At 42.1% G+C, this 24,063-nt stretch overlaps 1 protein-coding gene across 2 annotated transcripts; it reads left to right on the top strand.

Annotated features, from left to right (window-relative positions):
- Positions 1–9,781: 9,781 nt before the first annotated feature.
- LOC147881576 (sugar transport protein MST6-like) lies at positions 9,782–12,371 on the top strand. Of its 2 annotated transcripts, XM_087369821.1 has the most exons (5): positions 9,782–9,929; positions 10,046–10,235; positions 10,413–10,732; positions 10,834–11,460; positions 11,632–12,371. In XM_087369821.1, exons 2-5 carry the CDS (start codon positions 10,103–10,105, stop codon positions 12,106–12,108), a joined length of 1,557 nt encoding a protein of 518 aa, XP_087225947.1. In that variant the 5' UTR covers positions 9,782–9,929; positions 10,046–10,102; the 3' UTR covers positions 12,109–12,371. The 2 variants fall into 2 exon arrangements, with proteins under 2 accessions (XP_087225947.1, XP_087225948.1); XM_087369822.1 differs by lacking the exon at positions 9,782–9,929 and having other exon boundaries at positions 9,937–10,235.
- Positions 12,372–24,063: the final 11,692 nt, after the last annotated feature.

The raw sequence follows: 24,063 nt of genomic DNA, 5'->3' as shown, positions 1-24,063 counted from the left end.
GGCATTGCGGTCCTTATTGGATGTGCTGATAGGCCCAAATTGCCTTGTGGGATGCTTTTTTTATGGATGCTATTTTATGCAGAGGGACAACTTTGACACATTGCAGGTGATGCATTGATAGTGCTATGCTCTCTTGGATGAGATATTATTAATGCATATGCCAGTGGACGGTGTTTATGCTTGAGTCCTTTGGCACTTATTGGCATTTTGGATTGCCATTGCAGTTGGCATTTTCTTTTGGGCCAGATTTGCTCATATGGATACATAGTATATGCACATGAGTCAGATGCTTTGAGACATGAGTTTTGGTGAGATTTCACTCTATTATGGCATACACATTTGGGTGCACCTGGTATTTGGTGTGATTCTCTCTTGTAGGCACTAGCATTTGGGATTTTTGCTTCATTTGCATCATGGCATCCTCTTCCATGTCTGAAAAGGAGTTTTTTAGCATTAAAAAGTTTGATGGGACAAACTTTTCTTTGTGGAAAGGACAAATAAGGGATGTGCTTATTCAAAAGAAGCAGATTAAACTCTTGGCAGGGATTGAAGCTAAGCCTGCAAATATGTCTGAGGATGATTGGAATGAGTTGGATGCATTAGCAAAATCTACTATTAGATTTCATCCTCATTTCATCTTGCAGAGTCAGTTTATTTCACAGTAGTAAATGAGCAGACTACGGAAGATTTGTGGAAGAAACTGTGTGCCACTTATGAAAAGGAAACTGCCTCTAATAAAGTTTACCTCATGAAGAGATTGTTTGAGCTGCAGATGAAGGAAGGGGTCTCCATTGCTTCTCACTTGAATGAATTCAATATTATTTTCAGCCAGCTTCAGGCTCAGAAGATGAATTTTAATGCAGAGACTAAGGCAATATTTCTCTTATGTTCATTGCCATCCTCATGGGATACCTTCTGTATAGCTGTCAGTAACTCTGCACCTAGTGGAGTAGTAAAATTTGATGATGTTGTGGGTAGCTTGTTGGCCGAGGAGATTAGACGGAAGTCTATGGACGGCAACAAGCAGGATGCAGCCTTAAATGTGCAAAGGGGCAGATCACAATTCAGGGGGAAGTCCCAAGAAAGAGGGAAGTCTTGTAGCAAATCCAGGGCACGGAACATTGAGTGTTACCGCTGTGGCAAGAAGGGCCATATGAAAAAGGATTGCTACAAGCTGAAAAGAGAGAAAAAGGATAAGAAAAAGAATGCAAATTGGGGTGCAAATCAGAAGGAAGAGAGTCCAAGGGAGGATAGGAAAAGTGAAGATTGAGGAGATCAATGCAGTCACACATGATAGTGACATTGACATTCTCTTCATGTCTAGTTTATCTGCAAAGTTGCTTACCACTTCAGATGATGCATATTCCCAAGATTGGATTTTGGATTCTGGTGCTTCATTCCATGTTACTCCCCATAGGGAATGGTTCTCCACTTATGACAGTGGAAAGACAGGTTGTGTGCATCTTGGAAATGACTATGCATGTGACATAGTGGGAGTAGGTGACATAAAGTTTTCTTTTGCAAATGGGGTTTGCATTTGTTTTGAAACATGTGAGGCATGTGCCTAAGTTGACCAAGAGTCTTATTTCAGTGGGTCAGCTAGATGATGCTGGTTTTCACACCACTTTTGGCCTTCAGACTTGGAAAATTCAGAAGGGCTCTATGATTTTGGCAAGGGGTGCCAAGTGTGGGACTTTGTATCCCTTACATGTATCAGGGGTGTTTGATCATGTTGTTGCAATAACCGAGCAGCCAAGCACTTCTTTGTGGCATTGCAGGTTGGGGCACATGAGCCAGAATGGAATGAAACTCTTATGCCATTTGGGTTATGTACCGCATTTGAGTTTCTCTGATTTTGAATTTTGTGAGCACTGTCTCTATGGGAAGTAGACTAAATCAGCCCATAAAAGAAGGGGAAAGAAAGAGTTTGAAAAGCTTGATTTGGTGCATTCAGACGTATGTGGTCCCATGCCTACACGGTCATTAGGCGGGGCTGAATACTATGTGACATTCATTGATGATGCAATTAGGAAAGTGTGGGCTTATGCTATAGCTTGGAAGAGTGATGTGTTCCAGGTATATAAGAAACGGCTGGCCTTGTTTGAGAATCAGTTAAGTAGAACGCTTAAATGCCTACGGACTGACAATGGTGGAGAGTATCTCTCTCATGACTTTCAGCATTTCTGTGATACACATGGGATTAAGAGGGAGGTCACATCCCCTCGTACTCCAGAGCAAAATCCAGTTGCAAAAAAGATGAACCGTACCATTCAAGAAAGGTTGCAATGCATGCTTTCCAATGCAAGTCTTTCTGGTGGTTTTTGGGCTGAGGCAATGAAGACTGTAGTGCATGTGATCAATAGATCACCTAGTAAGAGTTTGGACAGTGGTATTCCTGAAGAGGCATGGAGTGGCAAGAAGCCCTCTTACTCTCATTTGCATATATTTGGGTGTGAGGCATATGCACATGTGCCAAAAGAGCTTCGAAAGGAGCTAGATCCTAAGTCTAGGAAATGCATCTTTCTGGGTTATGGTGAAAGTGGAGAGATGGGCTATTGTCTCTGGGATCCAGAAGCAAAGAAGATCATATGCAGCCATGATGTAGTCTTCAATGAGAAGAAGATGCATGAGGCACCCATGAGGGATGTGGAAATGAGGAGAATCACTTTCCAGGATGTGAATCCACCTGCATATGTTGATAGACAGCAAGTTGTCCATGCACCAAATGTGTAAGAAATGGTACCAGCAAGTACTCCCATAGGATACAATCAAGGGTAGATGATGGATCATCTATTAGTGGAAATGATGAGCCAAATGTGGCTGATATGCAGGTGGGATAGCAAGCTGAAATGCCCTTGAGAAGATCATCTAGAGTGTCTAGACCGCCTGATAGGTTTGTTCCAGGGGTAGACTAAGTCTCTATGGTCTTAAGTAAGCACCTAGAGAATGGTATCAGAAGTTTGATGCTTTCATTCGGTCCCAGGGATTTAGAAGGAGTAAAATTGATCACTGCCTCTACACTAAAAGGGCTAAGGATAACAGCCTAATAATCCTGGCACTATATGTGGATGATATGCTATTGGCTAGCAAGAATACTTATGAGCTATATGCCTTAAAGGCCAAGTTGCATGAGGCCTTTGATATGAAGAATTTGGGACTTGCAGGTCATATTCTTGGTATGCGCATCACGCGTGATCGGAGTAGGAAACTCCTTTGGATTTCACAAAAGGAGTATGCTACAAAAGTATTGCAGCATTTCAATATGGAGGGGGGGAAGGCAGTAAGTACTCCGTTGCCTCCATATGTGAAACTAAGTCATACAGATAGTCCCAAATTAGATGAGGAAAGGGCCATGATGGCCAAGGTTCCTTATGCATCAGTAGTTGGGAGTCTTATGTATGCTATGATAGCTACTAGACCAAACATTGCATTTGCAGTGGGAGTTGTTAGCCAGTATATGGCTAATCCAGTTGGGAGGCAGTTAAGTGCATCATGAGGTACATGAAGGGTACCAAGGAGATGTGCATCTACTTTGGTAGAGGAGACATGCGTGTACTTGGGTACACAGATTAGACTATGCAGGGCATGTGGATAAGGGCATGTGGATAGTAGGAGATCCACTTCTGGTTATGTATTCACCTTTGCACGTGGTGCAGTGTCGTGGATGTCTCGCACACAGAAGTGCATTGCTTTGTCTACCACAGAGGTTGAGTATGTTGCAGCCACAGAGGGTTGCAAGGAGGCTATATGGCTTGATCGGCTAGTGGGAGATTTGGGGATTCATACCGATGTACCGACATTGGATAGTGATTCTATGAGTGCTATTCAGCTAGCACAGAATCCGGTCTTTCATGCAAAGACCAAACACATTGAGGTCAAGTACTATTTCATCAGGGAGGTACGGACAAGCGCATAGAGCTTGTCAAGGTTCATACAGATGATAGCCCTGCAGATATGCTGACGAAGAGTCTACCTAGTCAGCGGTTTGAGTATTGTCGTGTATTGATGGGCATTGGATAGTATGCTCACTGGTTGTTCTCCCTTAAAGACACATTGTCCTTTAAGTGGGAGGTTGTGGGGGTTAAAGGTCACTGTGCCTTTACCTCGGTTATGCACAATACTCAAACACATATATAAATGAATGAAAAAGAAGATTAGGGTGTTCTGCACCCACCGGAACATTGTGTGGCTCTCTGTTTCTCTCTCTCCCTCTTCCATTCTTGCTTCCGTTGAGAGCACTCTCAAAGGAGGCGTGGGATACTTTAACAAAAATGTATAGCACAAATACGCAAGCCAGGAAGATGCAACTCAAGCAGGAGTTGCATAATGTGCAGGGAGAAAATATGAGCATCAATGACTACCGCATGAAGGTGAAGAAGATTGCAGATGCACTTGCTTCTATTGGGTCGCCACTGGAAGATGATGATTTAGTTTATGTTACCTTGAATGGTCTAGGAAAGGAGTATGCACATTTTCGGACATCCATTGCCATCTGTTCAAAAGAAGCTGTCTTCTACTCAAATGCTAGAAGAGGTAGAGGCAGAGGTAGAGGCAGAGGTAGAGCAGGCCGATTTGGAGGCCGTGGCAAAAATCAGAATATGCACCAAATTCAAGAAAACCAGTCCTATGGAGGAGGACGTGGTAACTTTAGAGGCAGGGGGAGCCAAAGAGGTTGTGGTGGATGGCAGAGAGGCCAAAATGCAAACAACAATGTTGAATGCTACTACTGTGGTAAAATGGTCATATGGTTAAAGACTGCTATAAAAAGCAGATGATATCATGACTGGAAAATTGCAGCAAGGCAATTATGCATCCTCTAGTAGACAGGGTGATGACATTAATGAGCATCTGTTTATGGTGCATCACATGACCAATTCTGTGACAATTGCAGAAGAAAGCAATGATGTGTGGTATATTGACTCAGGTGCATCAAACCACATGACAGGTCATGCAGAATGGATGTAGGATTAAGGAAAAGGGAAAGACTAGGATTTGTGGAAACTGGTGATGATACCGCACATCCTATTGTGCAGATTGGTAATATTCCTTTGTCTATGCAGGATGGAAAAAAGAAATACCTGTCTGATGTATTTCATGTCCCGAATATCACCAAGAACCTGGTGTCTGTTGGTCAAATGGTTGAGAAGGGCTTGCAGGTCAGATTTAATCCTCATGGATGATTTGTTGAGGATATGAAAAATAAAGGTCGCTTGATAGCAAAAGGGAAGAAGAAGGGCAGGATGTTTACATTGGATGCGAACATGCCTGAATTGAGTGCAGCAATGTTTGCACATGGGACTGGTGTAGTTGCAGATATTGATATCTGGCATAAACACATTGGTCATGTTAATGGACAGCAACTTAAATTAATGCGGGCCCAAAATATTGTTGCAGGATTGCCTAAGTTCAAGGTTGTAGAAATGCATAAGGTATGTGAAGCCTGTTAATTTGGAAAACGGGCAAGGAAACCATTTCCTAGACACATTCAAGAGAGTAAGAGGCCATTGGAATTAATCCACTATGATGTGTGGATTACTAAAGCTGCATCTATTGGAGGCTATAATTATTTTGTCACTTTTATTGATGACTACGGCAGAAAAATTTGGGTGTATTTTATGAAAAAAGAAAGTGAAGTGGTTGGGCATTTCAAAGCTTTTAAAGCTATGGTTGAAAAAGAAACAGGCCTGCAAATAAAATGCCTAAGGTCAGATGGAGGGGGAGAGTACCTCTCAAATGAGTTTGCAAGTTTCTTGCAGGAGCATGGCATAAACCAGCAATATTCATGCAGTCATACCCCACAGCAAAATGGACTTGCAGAAAGGAAAAACAGGCATATTGGAGAGGTATCTTGTGCCATGCTCAACAAAAAAGACCTGCCAGATTATTATTGGGCTGAAGCAGTTGCTACAGCAGTCTACATAATGAACAGGACTCCCACTGCAGCAATACATGGCATGACACTAGAGGAGAGGTATATTGGTAGGAAACCAGATTGCCTATGTTCATGTGCTAGATGAGTTGAGATCCAAGTTGGATCCAAAAGCTGAGAAGTGCATCTTTATTGGTTATTCTTTGCAGCAAAAAGGGTATAGATGCTATTACCCTTCTACTTGTAAGTTTACAGTGAGTGGAGATGTTGTTTTTGATGAGATGAGCAGCTGGTAATCACAAAATATTAGTGGACCTGTAGTGTCCTCTAGCAATGGTTCACATACTTCGCCATGGACATGCAGATTGAGATCAGGAGGATCTCCTTAAAGCAATGTAGATAGTGGTATGCAAGTATCATGAAAAGGAAAAGAGAAAGTAGATTAGCCCATGGTTGATGTGAATGCAGGTCACTCTTATGTGGATGGTGAATCCAGTGGCTCAGAATAGAGCCTTGATGATGAGTTAGGTATTCCTTTTGGTTTTACACCTAGAGTAAGGAAGACAAGGGATGTTTTGAGAGCACTTGGTAGTGAGCCTATGTTGCGCAGGTCTACCAGAGCTAGGTATCCTATGGATAGGCTAAAATATGATGGATTTACAGCCATTCACTATGCCTATATGGTCAAAGTGATACATGAACCAGAACCCACTTCTTTTGAGCAAGCCATGGGAAAAGAAAAATGGGAGAAAGCCATGGATGAAGCACAATGCAGATGGTTCTGTGAACAGATACAAGGCAAGATTAGTTGTCAAGGGGTATGCACAGACATATGGCGTTGATTATGAAGAAACATTTAGTCCAGTTTCAAGGATGGAAACCATAAGAGCAGTCATTACTATGGCTGCATCATCAAAGGGATGGTCTTTACATCAGGTGGATGTAAAGAATGCCTTCTTGCATGGTGATTTGCAAGAAGAGGTCTATATGGAGCAGCCACCAGGTTATGTCCATGTTGAAGGTTGAAGACAGCCTTGTATGGCTTGAAGCAAGCACCCATAGCATGGTCTAACAAGATAGGATAGTATCTTGTCACTATTGGCTTTCAGATTTCCAAGGTAGATTTCTCACTTTATGTGAGAAAAACAGAGAAAGGCATTATGCTGCTTGTCATTTATGTTGATGATTTGATCATCACAGGTGATAGTGATGAAGATATCCTTCATGTGAAAATGCTATTGAAGCAGAAGTTTGAGATGAAGGATTTGGGAGAGTTGCGTTACTTCTTGGGCATTGAGGTGATTAGATCCACAAGTGGGATATGGCTCCTGTAGAGGCAGTATGGATTGGACATGCTATCCAAATATGGGATGACAGGTTGTAAGCCTATTTCAATTCCTTTGGAGTAGAATGTGAAGTTGAGCGCAAATGCAGGTGAGCTTCTGGAAGACCCTCCTATGTATAGACGCATAATAGGAAGTTTGATTTATATGACTATTACCAGGCCAGATTTGAGCTATGCTGTTGGGTTGATAAGTCAGTTTATGCGGGCTCCAAGGAAACCACATTTGGATGTAGCTAGACGCATACTGAGGTATGTGAAGTCCACATTGCAGTATGGACTATTCTATGAGACTGGGGTTCAGATATAGTTGCATGGATACACTGATGCTGATTGGGCTGGTAGTATTTTTGATAAACGATCTACACGTGGACATATGTTCTCTTTTGGGAATGCTGCAGTCACTTGGAGCAGCAAGAAATAGCCTACAATTGCCTTGTCGAGCACAGAGGCCAAGTACAGGGGTGCAGCACTGGCCTGAGGGGTCCACTAGGGTTTATCGGATGGTACCACGTGAGTGTAAGGGAGGGGGGTTATATAAGGGAAGGAAGGTACATTTTATAAGGTAAGGTCCCGTAAATAGGAGGTAGATAAGGGAAATTTTCATATATTTATTGCACGCAGGTGACGTCTCCTTATTACTACTAGTGAATCCCCCGTGAGCAATGGCTGCATATGAGGTAGCTTGGTTGCATAAGCTACTTTATGATATGTATCAATCTACAGATGGGCCAGTTGTCATTTATTGTGATAACATGGAGAAGTATACACTTGGCAAATAACCCAGTTTATGATGCTAGAACAAAGCACATTAAGGTGCATTATCACTATGCGTGGGAGAAGGTTCTAGTAGGTTTTATTGATCTAGTTTATGTCAGCACAGAGGATCAAGTAGCTGACATATTCACGAAGACATTGGGTGTAGAGAAGCTGCGCAAGTTCAGAGACCTGCTTGGTGTGCAGGAATTGGGATTGAGCTCGAGGAGGAGTGTTGAGATATGAAGCTCCACTCGTGATATGCCAGGGTGACCGTTGTGCATTTATGTCACTGACTTGTTAGCTGCAGATGCGGTTGGTACACCGCCCATGAATAATAGCTAGATGACAGCTATCTTTATGTACTCTAGCTAGTGGCTCAGTTAGTATGCCACCTTAGTTAGCTGAGTTTGGTTTGAGACCCACATATAGGGTTCACCTATTCTTTTGTACTTAGAGTTCTTTTGGCTTTCACAACTAAGAAGAGGAAAACTGTTTTCAGCCTCCACCTTTGTGTATATTCCCCCATTGTGTATGTGAGAAAGCTGCAAGTGAGACTCCTTCCTTCTCTCCCACTCTCTTCACAAGTATTATAGCACTCTGAATCAATGTTCTTATGTAAGCGTACATGGGTTATGGTTGTGCATGCACGTTTCTTTTCAAGGCTTTGTGTTTAGGGCCCTGTTGCATTACATGAACGGGTGTAAGTTGTAGGTGGTGGGGGAGGCGAATGCAAGTCTAACAAAAGGTTTATAAATGTCAGACCCATTAGTTAATGTCTATTAGGAGTGTAGCATCTGATGAAGGCGATTTGATGCTCCAAGGAGCCCAAATGACCCTCAACTCTTGTACGTTGACAAAGTGTGGAGATTGTTTATGGAGGTCTCAAACAAAGAGGCACTCTAGCTATTGCATGTGGATATTCGGTGCAGGCCTTAGGCTCTGGATTGCAAGGATGGAAGGACTCAAGTAAGAAGTATGCTCTTATATGGGAAGCCCCCTTGGAGAAGGTTATGCTTTAACTGGCTAGATTGGCAGGTTCTTGGTGTGAGTTTGTGATTCTGTTAACACTTCAACTTTTGTACCAAATTTGGATCTGGTCACTGGGCTTGGATTCATGGTTAGTTGAGCTGCCAATCACTAGAAGAGAGTGTTGGAAGACAAGATTCAGTAGAGGTCACTCAAGGAGCTTGGCAACGACTCTAGTGCTTGTAGGGTGGCATCCAATTGGACTTAAAGATGTTTCTGATACTCTTGGTAATGGGAAGGAGAATAGTATAAAGTCCTCATGCCATAACTCTGTGCATGGTAGGTAGGGAATCCTTAGAGCCTGTTCACGCGGGAGCTCAAGTTTTGCCAAGCTGTCGCTATCACCAATTGGTTTTTTTGACTGGCCCCTACTCAAGAGCAAGGGCTCAAGCTTTTCCCTCCAAAACTGCCACACGTGAACCCAAATTGAAATTCCTGGTTGCTCTCGCATGTGAACATGCTCTGAGAGTCTCTTGGAATCTTAGAGGTTTTTTGGAAGGAGAGCAGCAAAGTTGTGACTGAGTTGCAAGGTCAAGGATATATCCCATGTGATCTATCCCATGTAGAGTGCAATAGGATACATCCTTGCCAATATCATCCACTTGGCCACTCAACCACAAATTTCCCACAATTTTGGTCCTAGAGTGGCAAGAGGCTTGAGTGGAAAGGGACGGCAAAAGCATAAAAGCATAAAAGCTAGCTTTTGAGATATTAACATAAAAGCACTGCAGGGTGTTTAAAAGGAGAGTGTGTGAACGCGTCCATTGAGAGCAACTTATTAGGTGTCTTTCAAGCTTTGCCGCTTAAAACGGCTATTTTTGATAATAGTCCTCTCTCTCTCTCTCTCTCTCTCTCTGGAGTCTGGTGCACGAGGACTCACCCTTCCTCACTTGGGATCTTGTTTCTGTTTTCTTGTACGAATTATTTCTTTAGGTGCTCACTCACTCACTGTGCTTCATTCCTTTCTTTCCTTGTCCACTTCTTCTTCTTGTTGCAGCACCATGCTTGCCACTCCGCTAAAACGAGCTTGAACACCTTATTTTTCTCAGGGCGCCTCTACACCCGCAAGAAGCAGCAGCAAGCAACTACCAGCCTTGTAGCTAGCTATGGCGGGTGGAGGCGTTGTGGCCACGGGGCCTGTGCGTGAATATGCAGGACGCACCACTGTGTTTGTGGCCATCACCTGCATCATGGCAGCCAGCGGAGGTCTCATCTTCGGCTACGACATCGGTATCTCAGGTCTGTATTCCTTGGCTTCTTCAGCCTCCAGCTCGGTGTTGAGCAAGATTTCTCCGGTTTTGCTTTCCAGCTCGTGATTTTTGAGCTCGATTTTGCTCCCCACTTGACAACAGAATAGCTGAGGTCAAACTTGCATCCAGTTCGTTCCTTCTGAGCTCGATCTGCTTCGTTTTGCAGGTGGTGTGACTTCCATGAACGACTTTCTCATAAAATTTTTCCGCACAGTCTATATAGACAAGCAGAACCCCGCCATCAACAAATACTGCCAGTACAATAACCAGGTTCTCACCACTTTCACGTCCTCGCTGTACATTGCGGGCTTGATCGCCTCTTTCTTTGCATCCGCCATCACGCGGAAATTTGGAAGAAAACCTTCCATGCTCACAGGCGGTGCGAGCTTCCTCGTCGGCGCGGCTCTCAATGGTGCTGCCAAGGACATTGCCATGCTCATCATAGGGCGAATCTTGCTTGGTGTAGGTGTTGGTTTTGCAAATCAGGTGGGAAGTCTGACCAAATTGCTGTCTTTCCGTTCTTTCTCCGTTTTTTCGCCTTTCCAATAGGGCACCGACACCTATCGTTTTTCTTTGTGCTTCCACAGTCTGTGCCTGTATACTTGTCGGAGATGGCTCCGGCAAAGATTCGTGGTGCTCTTAACATCATGTTTCAATTGGCCATTACCATTGGTATTCTCTGTGCCAATCTCATTAACTATGGAACTGGCAAGATTGAGCCCTGGGGCTGGAGGCTCTCTCTTGGTCTGGCTGCAGTCCCGGCAATTATCATGACCGTTGGCTCAGCTCTTCTTCCCGACACGCCCAACAGCATGATCGAGAGAGGGCACCACGAGAAAGGGCGCTCCATGCTAGAAAAGATCCGTGGGACGACGGATGTGCAATTAGAATTCGACGATATTGTCCAAGCAAGCGAGACTGCCAAGTCTGTGAAGCATCCATGGCGCAACATCCTGCAAAGGAGATACAGGCCACACTTAGTGATGGCTATCATGATCCCCTTTTTCCAGCAGTTGACAGGGATCAACGCCATCATGTTCTATGCTCCGGTGCTCTTCCAGACCCTTGGGTTTGGCCAGGATGCGTCTCTCTACTCTGCTGTGATCACCGGAGCTGTGAATGTTCTGGCCACTCTTGTTTCCATTGCAGCCGTGGACAAGTATGGCAGGCGGATGCTCTTCTTGGAGGCAGGGTTCCAAATGTTCATATCTCAGGTAAGAATCTGCAAATTTCTGTTTGTTCGACGCATCCGTAGACGGTAGACGCATCCGTAAAGTGATGTTGTCCAGCGTATTCTTTTGCAATGAATGCGCTATGCCAGAAGTTTGTCTACGATTATTGGAAGGTGACCAGGTCGTAACCCTCTCTTCCATGTGCAATTACAGGTCGCAATAGGCTCCATTCTTGGCGCTAAGTTTGGTCTTCAGGGCACAGGGCACATCGATAATGGATCCGCAATCGTGGCCGTGGTAGTGATCTGCATCTACGTTTCTGCGTTTGCTTGGTCATGGGGACCCTTGGGGTGGCTGGTTCCCAGCGAGATCTTCCCGTTGGAGATCAGATCCGCAGGCCAATCTATCAACGTTTCTGTCAATCTCTTGTTCACGTTCGTGATAGCGCAGGGGTTCTTGCCAATGCTATGCCACTTCAAGTTCGGGATTTTCTTCTTCTTTGCGGGATGGGTCCTGATAATGTCCTTGTTTATCTACTTCTTCTTGCCGGAGACGAAGAATGTGCCCATCGAAGAGATGGAACAAGTGTGGCGACGACATCCGGTCTGGGGCAAATTTATTCCTGCCGAGGAGCCACGCTACAAGGATACGGAGCTTAACGATACTAAGAGCAATGGCGTGGCTTATTGAAGTACGCAGTTACATTTTTTTTTGAAGCTCGCTCTATCACTGTTTATAGCGAATAAGAATTATATTCTTGTTATTTTTCCATTAGTTTGCTTAGTTTGCGTGTACATCAATTTAGGAAAGTATCTAATAAAAGGTGGCCCTTCGAAGAAATTGTCAACCTGTCACTGGCCTGTCCACACCTAGCAGTCACCCCTTTTGGTTCTTCCGTGTTGACTTTATCGTTCTCTCCTCTTAATTTAGTGATGGATAGAGAGACCTTTGTCCATGGGGATCCCAAACCTCATGATCACACACGATGATGTTTCGTTTTTTGCGTGGACCCATGCTTAAAAAGGAGGCAAGTGGGTTTTTAAAACAATCATGTGTGTAATAATATATATATATATACACTTACACATTAAATGGGATGTGTGGTTCGATGACAAGTTGTCTTATATTGATATGGACCAATGCTTAAAAAGGAGCAAGTGGGTTTTTATACGAGTAATATATACGAGTACTGAACCCATGCTTTGCACGGGCAAAGATGCATGACCATCCTCAACCACTCCCTGTATGAAGGTGAATCTTTGATTCTTAAATTGTTAATCAATTCACCTCGCATACTTGGATTGGATTTTGAAATTTTGTCTAAGTCTTAACCCATGGCTCTGAGACCTTCCATCTCCTTCTTCCTCTCGAAGGTGACCCTTCCATCTCCTCCATTCCATTGACCTTTTGGCTCTGAGACCTTCCAACTCCTCCTTCCTCTCGAAGGTGACCCTTTTATCTCCTCCATTTCATTGACCTTCTATCTTCTCCATGTCCCTAAAGTTGCCTCTTGTCTTTCCACCTCCTCTCCAAAGCTTGCCTCTTGTCTTTCCACCTCCTCCCTCCCTCTAAGCCTCCATCCAAGAGATCCGTTTTTGTGACATGTGGCAGGCTCTTCTTCTCCATGCTGCCACGTGTTCTCTTTTTTTTTAAGTGTCCATGGTTAATAGGTTATACACACACACACACACACACACACACACTTACATATTATATGGGATGTGTGGATCGATGACATTGCCTAGTTGTACAAGCTGTCACGTGGTCTCTCTTTTTTTTTTTGAGTGTCCATGGTTAATAGGTTAAATATATATATATATGTATATACACACACACACACACACACTCTCATACTTTCACATTATATGGGATGTGTGGATCGACGGACGACATTGCTTGGTTGTACAAGAGCTCTTGGCAACCATCCATTAGATGTATCTCGGTGAGAATAGCAATACAAGTAATGTGAATGTCTTATCAATGCCTGCGCTTCTTGATAGAAAGATGTACAAGGGGATATTTCTTTACCATACAGCATGATGATTAGAATTCAATGCATGGATTGATGTGTGGTAGTCATTGTATGGTTGAGCTTTGTAGTGAAGTGGAGATGATGTACAAATTGATTTTTCTTTTGTGATTTGCCAAGCTCATTTTGCAAGTCAAATTCGTCGTCGTTATTGTCGAGCTGATAGTTTGAAGATAGAGAAAAACTTAACCAAGTTGAGCATGTAGGAATAGGCTTTAAGGACATAAGTTGTTTATACTTCTATTGGTTTCTATAAATCATTCGTTGGATTGGTAAAGATCGTGCCATGTTAAGATGTCGCTACTCAATGAATGCTCCTGATTGATGAAAGGCAAGTAAAGGAGGGTAGAGTGTATGGTGGTTCCACCAACATCATATGCTGCTTTACTATGTATGCTAGTACAAGTGCTCTTGGTAAGCTCGCATCAGAGGTATCTCAGTGAGGATAATGCCTTAGCAAATCTTGAATCAACATGAACAATGTGAATGAGCAACATGACCTGTCTACAATGGGTTAGAGACCCGCTCCGTTGGGTTCTACCTTGAGCTATTCAAATGTCTTTTCAAGACCCTCTCCATTGTAGACATCACTTCACTTGGCTCCTGATTGATGGAAGGCAAGTAAAGGAGGGTAGAGTGTATGGTGGTTCCACCAACAATATATGCTGCTTTGCTATGTATGCTAGTACAAGTGCTCTTGGCAAGCTCCCATCAGAGGTATTCTGGTGAGGATAGTGCCTTAGCAAATCTTGAATCAACATGAACAATGTGAATGAGTAACATGACCTATCTACAACGGGTTAGAGACCCGCTCCATTGGGTTCTACCTTGAGGTATTCAAATGTCTTTTCAAGACCCTCTCCATTGTAGACATCACTTCACTTGGCTCCTGATTGATGAAAGACAAGTAAAGGAAGGTAGAGTGTATGATGGTTCCACCAACATTATATGTTGCTTTGCTATCTATGCTAGTACAAGTGCTCTTGGCAAGCTCGCATCAGAGGTATCTCGGTGAGGATAGTGCCTTAGCAAATCTTGAATCAACATTAACAATGTGAATGATTAACATGACCTATCTACAATGGGTTAGAGACCCGCTCCATTGGGTTCCACCTTGATGTATTCAAATGTCTTTTCAAGATCCTCTCCATTGTAGACATCACTTCACTTGGCTCTATGCTCAGTTTACTCACACCTTAGCCCCACACATATACATGGTTTCTCTCTCTCTCTCTCTCTCTCTCTCTCTCTCTCTCTCTCTCTCTCGTGTATCATGGGAGGTACGTGAGTCCCAAACAACCTGCAAGCTAGGTAACCTAGCTTTTGAGCTTCAAAGGAAAGTAAGGACTATGATCTCCAAAGAGATCAATTTAGCCTTTATGGTGAAAGCTTAGATATCTCATACCATGTTAAAGATTAACATAACTACTTTGGGCCTCCAAGTTTGTGTATCCATGAAATCTTGCAACGCTCATGCCAAGGATAGTGCTACTATTATTCAAGAGCTTGCCAGCAAGAGAAGCTTATTGGAAGCAACAATAGATTGAATGTGTGCTTGGAGAGGTTTTATAAATTGATTCCATGGCATTGCTAATAAACATGCTTTCTCATGTGTATATGTATGGATTGCATGCATGAATATGACTGGAAGAATCAAGATGAGATCAATGCTTTCACAAATTCATATTATTCAAATGTCCACTTGAATGTGTATATCGGATAATGGATTGCTCACTAATAATAACATAGTACTTCATAGCTACTAGCAATGCTCTCATCTTCCATGTGATGAGATTTGTAGGCATTAAACAATTGGAAATAGCTATCTTACTTCCAAACTCCTAGAAAGATTAACATGATTTGCAGTTTGAACCTACGCATGTTTTAGGATGTTTAATGTCATGGAGTGGCTGAACATTTTACACAAGTTAAGCCATCTTTGGGATGCTTCTTTTGAGGAGGTTCAATGCTTCAATTTAACAATAAATTGATCACTCTTCAACTTTGTGTTGCATGATCCAGAGTCTATGTTAAAGAGGGAATTTATGATGAATTTGTGGAGAGAGCCCAAGCTCAGGTGGTGGGGAATTTGTTTCAGGCAAGAGTAGACATGGCTCGCAAATGAGAAGAAACGGATGAATGAAAATATGTTCTTGCAAAGATGCTATTATAGATGGGTTATTATGATCTGCGGTGCTTGGTGCTTCTTCACAAATCAAGATATTGCTCTTTGTTGCTACTTCTTTTTCCTCTCATCCTCCTTGAATGACGTCTAGAATTATGAGTTGATGTTGTTGTGAAGATAGTGGGAGAGAGGGAAGGAGTCTCACTTGCGGCTTTTCCACATGCACAATGGGGGAATACACACAAAGGTGGAGGCTAAAAACAGTTTTCCTCTTCTTAGTTGTGAAAGCCAAAAGAACTCAAGTACAAAGAAATAGAAGAACCCTATATGTGTGTCTCAAACCAAACTCAACTAACTAAGGTGGCATACTAACTGAGCCACGAACTAGAGTAGATAAGGATAGCTATCATCCAGCTATTATTCGTGGGCGGTGTACCAACCGCATCTGCAGCTAACAAGTAGGTGACATAAATGCATAACGATCACCCTGGCATATCGCGAGTGGAGCTCGATATCTCAACACTCCTTCTCGAGCTCAATCCCAATTCCTGCACACCAAGCAGGTCTCTGAACTTGCGCAGCTTCTCTGCACCCAATGCTTTCATGAATATGTCAGCTACCTAATCCTCTATGCTGACATAAACTAGATCAATAAGACCTAGTAAAACCTTCTTCCGCACATAGTGATAATGCACCTCAATGTGCTTTGTTCTTGCATGATAGACTGGGTTATTTGCCAAGTGTATACTGCTCATGTTGTCACAAAAAATGACAACTGGCCCATCTGTAGACTGATGCATATCATAGAGTAGCTTATGCAACCAAGCTACCTCGCATGCAGCCATTGCTGCACCCCTGTACTCAGCCTCTGTGCTCGACAAGGCAACTGTAGGCTGTTTCTTGCTGCTCCAGGTGACTGCAGCACTCCCAAAAGAGAACACATATTCACTGGTAGATCGTTTATCAAAAATACTACCAACCCAATCAGCATCAGTGTATCCATGCAACTGTATCTGAACCCCAGCCTCATAAAATAGTCCATACTGCAATGTGGACTTCACATACCTGAGTATGCATCTAGTCGCATCCAAATGCAGTTTCCTTGGAGTCTGCATAAACTGACTTACCAATCTAATAGCATAGCTTAAATCTGGCCTAGTAATAGTCATATAAATCAAACTTCCTACTATGCGTCTGTACATAGTAGGGTCTTCCAGAAGCTCACCTGCATCTGAGCTTAGCTTCACATTCTGCTCCAAAGGAACCAAAATAGGCTTACAGCCTATCATCCCATATTTGGACAGCATGTCCAATCCATACTGCCTCTGCAAGAGCGGTATCCCACTTGGTGATCTAATCACCTCAATGCCTAAGAAATAATGCAGCTCTCCCAAATCCTTCATCTCAAACTTCTGCTTCAATAGCATTTTCACATAAAGGATATCTTCATCACTATCACCTGTGATGATCAAATCATCAACATAAATGACAAGCAGCATAATCCCTTTCTCTGTTTTTCTCACATAGAGTGAGAAATCTGCCTTGGAAATCTGAAAGCCAATAGTGACAAGATACTGTCCTATCTTGTCAGACCATGCTCTAGGTGCTTGCTTCAAGCCATACAAGGCTTTCTTCAACCTGCAAACAAACTCAGGATGAATAGCATGAACATAACCTGCTGGCTGCTCCATAAAGACCTCTTCTTGCAAATCACCATGCAAGAAGGCATTCTTTACATCCATCTGATGTAAAGACCATCCCTTTGATGCAGCCATAGCAATGGTTGCTCTTACAGTTGCCATCCTTGCAACCGAACTGAAAGTTTCTTCATAATCAATGCCATATGTCTGTGCATACCCCTTGACAACTAATCTTGCCTTGTATCTATTCACAGAACCATCTGCATTGTGCTTGATCTTGTAAACCCACTTACATCCAATTGCATTCTTGTTTTTAGGCAAAGGCACGAATTCCCATGTAGCATTGGCTTCCAAGGCATCCATGGCTTTCTCCCATTTTTCATTTCCCATGGCTTGCTCAAAAGAAGTGGGTTCTGTTTCCTGTATCACTTTGACTATATAGGCATAGTGAATGGCTGTAAACCCATCATATTTCAGCCTATCCACAAGATACCTAACCCTGGTAAACCTGCGCAAAATAGGCTCACTTCCAGGTGCTCTCAAAACATCCCTGGTCTTCCTTACTCCAGGTGTAACAACAGAAGGAATACCCAACTCATCACCAATGCTCTGTTTTGAGCCACTGGATTCACCATCCACATAAGAGTGACCTGCATTCACATCAAACATGGGCTGATCTACCTTCTCTTTTCCTTTTCGTGATACCCGCGTACCACTATCTGCATTGCTTTGAGGAGATTCTCTTGATCTGAATCTGCCTGTACATGGCGAAGTATGTGAACCATTGCTAGAGGACACTGCAGGTCCACTGATATTTTGTGATTGCTGCTGTGAATTCTGTGCAGCATTACCATATAGTTTTGATAATGTTGGGTTGAAATAGATTATGATTTCTATTATCTCGTTTAAGGAACAATGTAGGTCGATTAATACTTGAATGCAATGTGAGACTTATTCATCTTCACACAGTCTCAGTTGGTCCAAGTATTTATCGAATATTAAATGAAGGGTTGATGTTTTTGCATTAATGTTGGTTGTCTGTCATGTCTAGCGGGAGCAAAAGCTTTGTTGTGCGAATGGGTGGGCAAGGGAATCCAAGACAACAATTTCTTCCTCCTTCCATGTTTTCTTGTGCGTATGGCCTTGGATCTCTAGGTTTGGAAGGTGGAGCTTGATATGCCTCAACTTATGTATTGATCCTCAAATTTTTTTATTTCCTTGTTTGTGGAGACACCATACGTAGGCAACTCTTGAATCCAAAGTAAGCCATGGTCATGTTAACTACCTCTATACTGAAATTTAGTGACAAACTAGAAGTCCATTACTTTCCCTAGAATGGAGGCATCTTGCTTGAGGCAGAATTTGATTTCTTGGAGCTTGTACACATCATATTGTACTATTGTGAGTGGATCCTGGTGGATTAACTTGTGCAATTAGTTAGAAGAGACTAGATTTCTCACTATGACATGCTTCACCTTGCAATTTTTGCAAACATTGAAGCAAAGGTTTCCATAGCCTTTTTGCATACGGAGAGAGTGACAAAAAATGCCAGCAGTCCTAATTGATGCACCATGGCACAATTTGTTTGACTATATAATCCACAACACTTGCTCGTTGCAAATGCACTTCTAATTTTTCACTTTGTGAGCTTGCAATGTTGTTGGCCCAAGTGGGGTCCAATTTGATCTTATTTTCCTTGTACAGTTGACGTTCAGGAGAAGTTGTCTCAATGCACAAATTGTAAGGGTTGGACACGCTAAGCAACTCAACCTCAATCTTTCTCTTAATTGTAACCATGATAGTTGCACCATTCATAAGAAAGCATGGGAGCACTCATTGAGCTTTATCAACATCACCAAAGACAGCTTAGCTTGTGTATTGGAGCAAAAGCAATCCGTATTGACACGTCATGCTTCAATATCATTTAAGGGACTTGTAAATAAACTTTTGGGTGTGAGGCCCCTGTTCTTGTGGAGAAAGATAGGCACTTTGTCATTTTTAATTTGTTTGAAACAAAGCTAATGCAAACGTCTTTGCTTTAACAAAATTTCACATTCAAAGATACCATTTTGTTGTAGAAAGATGTTCATTAATGTTGTAACATGAACAAGCACATGCTAGATCATGATTGTCCAAGAATTCTAGCCAAGATTTCTACCAAGCCAGCTCCAACAATTCTCCTTTAATTTGTCTATGAACCATTCAAAGAGGTTGAGGGTGAAATCTAGCATGTAGAGAGTGTTGTTGATAGGCTGACTAAAGGAAGGTTGTGATTAAGGGCAGTTGGTTTTGGTAAATCCGCGTGGAGAAAGGCATGGCAACATACATGGGCAAGTTAAAACATTGGTTTGGAGAATCTGATCTTACTATGATTATGACTCCATTGTTGGCACAGATTGTTCCAAGGTTGTTGTTGCTGAGATTTCGCCATGATGAAGCACCCGTGATGATCATGGCAACATTGTAGCTACTCCTCCTTGCCATGGCTCATGTTCTAGGTTGTAAGCTATGTGTGTGTATGTGTTTGAGTTGTAATAAACTCCAACATACTCAGTAGAGCTGAAGAGATACTCACCAATAATACATTGATAATTATTCTTTTTATCTTCTTTGTTCCATGCTGAGAGTTCATCTCCTATTCTGTTTGTTAAGTTAAATGATTCATGGTACAATAGCATGCAATAATATTCTTGGTTTATTCTAGCTCCTAAATTATTTATGGTATCATAGTATCTTGGAGGCCTGCCTGTGATGAGCTATAGCAAGAAGAGACAATGGAAAACAAGTCAGATCATACTGTGAAGTTGATTGCATATAATGGTACATGTTTCCCAATTTGGCAGCAGCTGATGCTTCAACTATATTTGATGCAGAAAGGATTTTGGTCACTCTTCTCGGGCTCAAAGAAAAAGTCCATAGGAAAGAACGCTCGACTCACCTAAAGTAGTTGATCGATGGGAGGAAAGAAACAAGGAGGCTATTGGGATTCTTCGGTGAGCACTTGGAGGTCATGATATTAGCCTTTGTGTCATTGTCATCCACACAAACACCAAGATTTGTTTATTGATGAAGGAACAACGAGTCATAAAAAACGACAATGAATCATGAGTTATCGTTTGCCAATAGACTATCTTCTTGTTTTACTCGGCCTAAATATTGTTCAATTTTAGAAAGTTGGAAACCTTAAAGATAACTATTTTCATAACTTTTGCAAAATAAGATTATTTTTGGAATTCATTTAGAAAATGCACATATCACAAATTCAAAATTGAAAAATATCCACTTTTCAAGTCAAATTAGAAAATTGGAAAAGTGAAGTTCAATGATAAGATGTAATATTCTACAAATCTTTTAATAATTTGTGCATGTGTATGTAATGTATAATGCATTCATCAATTAGAATTACAAAGACATGTCTTTTTCTTCTAAAAGAAATGATCTATCAAAACAAAATATTGCTCACATTTCACCATGAAATATATACAAACCATCAGTAAAAGGATAGTGACAACATCTTGTGAAGAAGATAATGAGACTCATGAATAACACAACTATTTCTGAGTAGCATGAGTAATGGGAAAGAAAGTGAGAAATTCTATCCTACTGAGACTCATTAACATGAGTAATGGACAAAAAGGCAAGAAATCCTATTCTATTAGTGGATGTTCTTCTACTTGTTGGTGTTTCTCTCCCTCTTGTTGCTCAAGATTAGCATCAAGAGTATTGATTACTATTTCATCCTCCTCAATAATAGCATCTGGTTCATAATCAAGTAGATCTACAATCTCCCCAATAGCTTGTTCACCAATGGGAGGTTGAGGCTCTCCAGAAGCATAAAAAGCCCTTGGATCAGACTCTGTAGTCTTCATTCCCACTTCCTAGCACTCATCTGGTAACTCTCCTAGTGTCATCACTCTTTGTTCAATAAATTGTACATGTGAGGGGACACACTTAACAACAACAAGATTTCTCCCTCTCTTTAGAGCACTGACTATTGTGGTGCCTGTTCTGGCAAACAAGTACATTATCCACTCTCCCTTAATTGAAAGAAGGTCAATTAAATCCATCATCTCACTTAAGAGTTGTTTCTCCCTTTTTTTGCCTTTACTACCTTTTGTTCTTGTGTCTTGCATAAAACGTTCTTGAACCTGGCTCCTCTTTACTCGAATCATTAGTGTCGATGTCCACATCTTCTTGCATCTCTTCATCTTCATCAGCGGTACTTGCAGAATCTGAACCACCAAAAATACTTTCCATTTCTCCAAAAATGCTTGACCAAAACTCTTAAATCCAACAAGAAAATAGAAACTTAGGAAAATAACATGCAAATTACAGTTAGAATAACTAGGAGATGAAGAAGAAATTTTCTTACCAAACCTCTTGTTTGCATCGCATCTTTAAAAAATTGTTGTGTGCTTTGGGGATTGACCTCTGGTAGCTAAAACTCCTTTCGAAAAAGGAGTACAACAACTTCAGATGATGCTAGTTCATGCTCAACTAGAAAGAACATCATTTCTAATCTTTGCTCCATTAGCTTTATGATACATCCAGCTCGTTGGAATTGATTCGTATCACTTGATGAACTTTTACGTTTAGTCACGAGCAAAAAGGTAGTCATAGGCCCAACTACTGTCCTGTGAAGGCTAGGAACTCCCATGGTCAATGTCCAACCATGCACATAGTTTGATTTTTTATTCTTTCCCTCAAAAAAGTCATCATTGTCACTAGGTTTTGAAGCCTTTGGAATAGGAGCCTCCATCTCATTTGAAGAGCGCTTATCGGTATGTCCTTTTACTCTGATGGTGTCGATTGGCTTTGTTGTGGAAATTGTTCCGTTGCAAGAAGAGGCTTTTTTATAGACACTCTCTCCCTTGTTGGCATGACCTCACTTTGCTGTAGAGACTGTTCAGGTGCAAGAAGATCTCTCCTTGATGAAGCATTTGTTGAGTTGATCGATCTTGTCTCTGCAAATGCTGGACTCATGGGTGGCACTTGCAACAAATGAGAAGGATCCAAGGATCCTGAACACCCCAACCTTCCTCTTCCATCACCTCCCACCTAAAAGGTGATGTATTTTTTGATGTTATGGACTTTTTATTAGAGTGGAGAAGCTGGGATTGTGACGCCATTGCCTGGAAAACAAATACTGAGATTAAGAAAACTTAAAGTATTGGAGGAAAGAGAAATTAGTAAAGAAGTTATTGACAAAAAGTCACATGAGCATGCCCCATCACAGAACACATTAGAAATTAGATTCTAGAATCCAAACTAAACAAAACAAGTTTAAAGAAGAACTAGTGAAGTGGAAAGTGGCATGGAAGATTGTTGTCTCTGTGCTAACATGGACTTAGGAAGAACAAAATATGTGTGTAGAGTAGTGGCAAAGCTCCCCTTGTACTTGCATAAGGCTAGAAATAATCCCTCTTAGAAATCCAACTTGCATGTTCTACATGCAAATTCTACATACGATTCCTACATGCAACTCCTACATGCGAGTTCTACATGCGAGTCCTAAATGCAACTCCTACATGCGAGTTCTACATGTGAGTCCTACATGCAAGTCCTACATGCAAGTTGTACATGCGAGTTCTACATGCAACTCCTACATGCAACTCCTACATACAAGTTCTACATGCGAGTTCTACATGCAACTCTTACATGCAACTCCTATATCCGAGTTCTACATGCAACTCCTACATGCAAGTTCTACATGCAACTCCTACATGTAACTCCTACATGCAACTTCTATATGCAAGTTCTACAATGTCTCACAATTCCTACATGCAGAGAGAGGAGCTCTCCAACTTGTATAAATATCCCATAATGGAATGAAACCCACACTCTTTGGGGCATTATGTTGAGTTCTACTTTGGTATTCCAACCAATTGTCTCAAGTGTCCATGCTTTCTTGCACTCCACATCTAAAAGCATGTCCTAACCTTGCAACTCCTCCTCCCCTCTCCTCCAACCTTGCAACCCATCCTCTCCCTCTCCTCCTCCCTCCTCCTCCTCCTCCTCCCTCCTCCTCCTCCTCCTCCTCCCTCTTCCTCCTCCTCCTCCCTCCTCCTCCCTTCTCCTCCTCCCTCCTCCTCCTCCTCCTCCTCCTCCCTCCTCTCTCTTCTTTCCCCCATGCTCTTATACCTTCTTCCTCTCCCACTCATATGCTCCCCCAAAACCCTTAGTTCCTCAACCCTTAACCTCCATGATCTACAAGGGAGTCGAGTTCTCCACCATGTACTCTACACTAAACCTTGGAACTCTTCTAAACTCTAGAACCTCCTTCTAAACTCTAGAACCTCTCTCTAAACCTTGGAACCTCCTAAACCTTGGACCTCCTTCTAAACCTTGGAACTCCTTCTAACCCTGGAACCTCTTCGAAACCCTGGAACCTCCTCCTAACCCTTAAACTCCTCCTAAACCCTGCAACCCCCAATGAAGGCAAAAGCCTTCATTGCCTCAACCATGATGATACACGTTCCTTTTACACATGCATGCACTATGTTTGCTCACCACACTTAAGCCTACATTTCTCACCGGAATACAACTCGAGGTCCTAAGCTACACATATACTACAAACAATAACCCCAATGTATCTATAGGTGACAAAAAGCCTTAGAACCCTGCATACTGAGAATACCCTGCTCTTCCTACTATAGCCATGGGAAAGAACCAACATTTGGTGCTGCTGTCAGGGAGACATGCGTCTCAAGTAACAAGAGTAAACATACGCAGGTATGTGTAAAAAACAAACTACTTTGAACTTGCATGAACACATCACTCAAGAGCTAAGAGAGCTAAAATTTTTCCAACTCAAGTAAAAAATAAAAAACTCCTAGCTGAAACTCTTCATT

This window comes from Dipteris shenzhenensis, chromosome 31 (genome assembly GCF_047967505.1).
Source record: "Dipteris shenzhenensis isolate YYH24624 ecotype China chromosome 31, Dip_SZ_1.0, whole genome shotgun sequence".
Lineage (NCBI taxonomy): Eukaryota > Viridiplantae > Streptophyta > Polypodiopsida > Gleicheniales > Dipteridaceae > Dipteris > Dipteris shenzhenensis.
Note: the sequence above shows the minus strand (reverse complement) of the source record. Positions and strands in the feature narration are given on the sequence as shown.

Bases quoted from the DNA above. Each gene is read 5' to 3' on its own strand.
- LOC147881576 (XM_087369821.1), top strand. From the start codon at position 10,103: ATGGCGGGTGGAGGCGTTGTGGCCACGGGGCCTGTGCGTGAATATGCA. The intron at 10,236-10,412 runs GTCTGTATTCCT...TTCGTTTTGCAG, and splicing joins CTACGACATCGGTATCTCAG to GTGGTGTGACTTCCATGAAC. The intron at 11,461-11,631 runs GTAAGAATCTGC...GTGCAATTACAG, and splicing joins TCCAAATGTTCATATCTCAG to GTCGCAATAGGCTCCATTCT.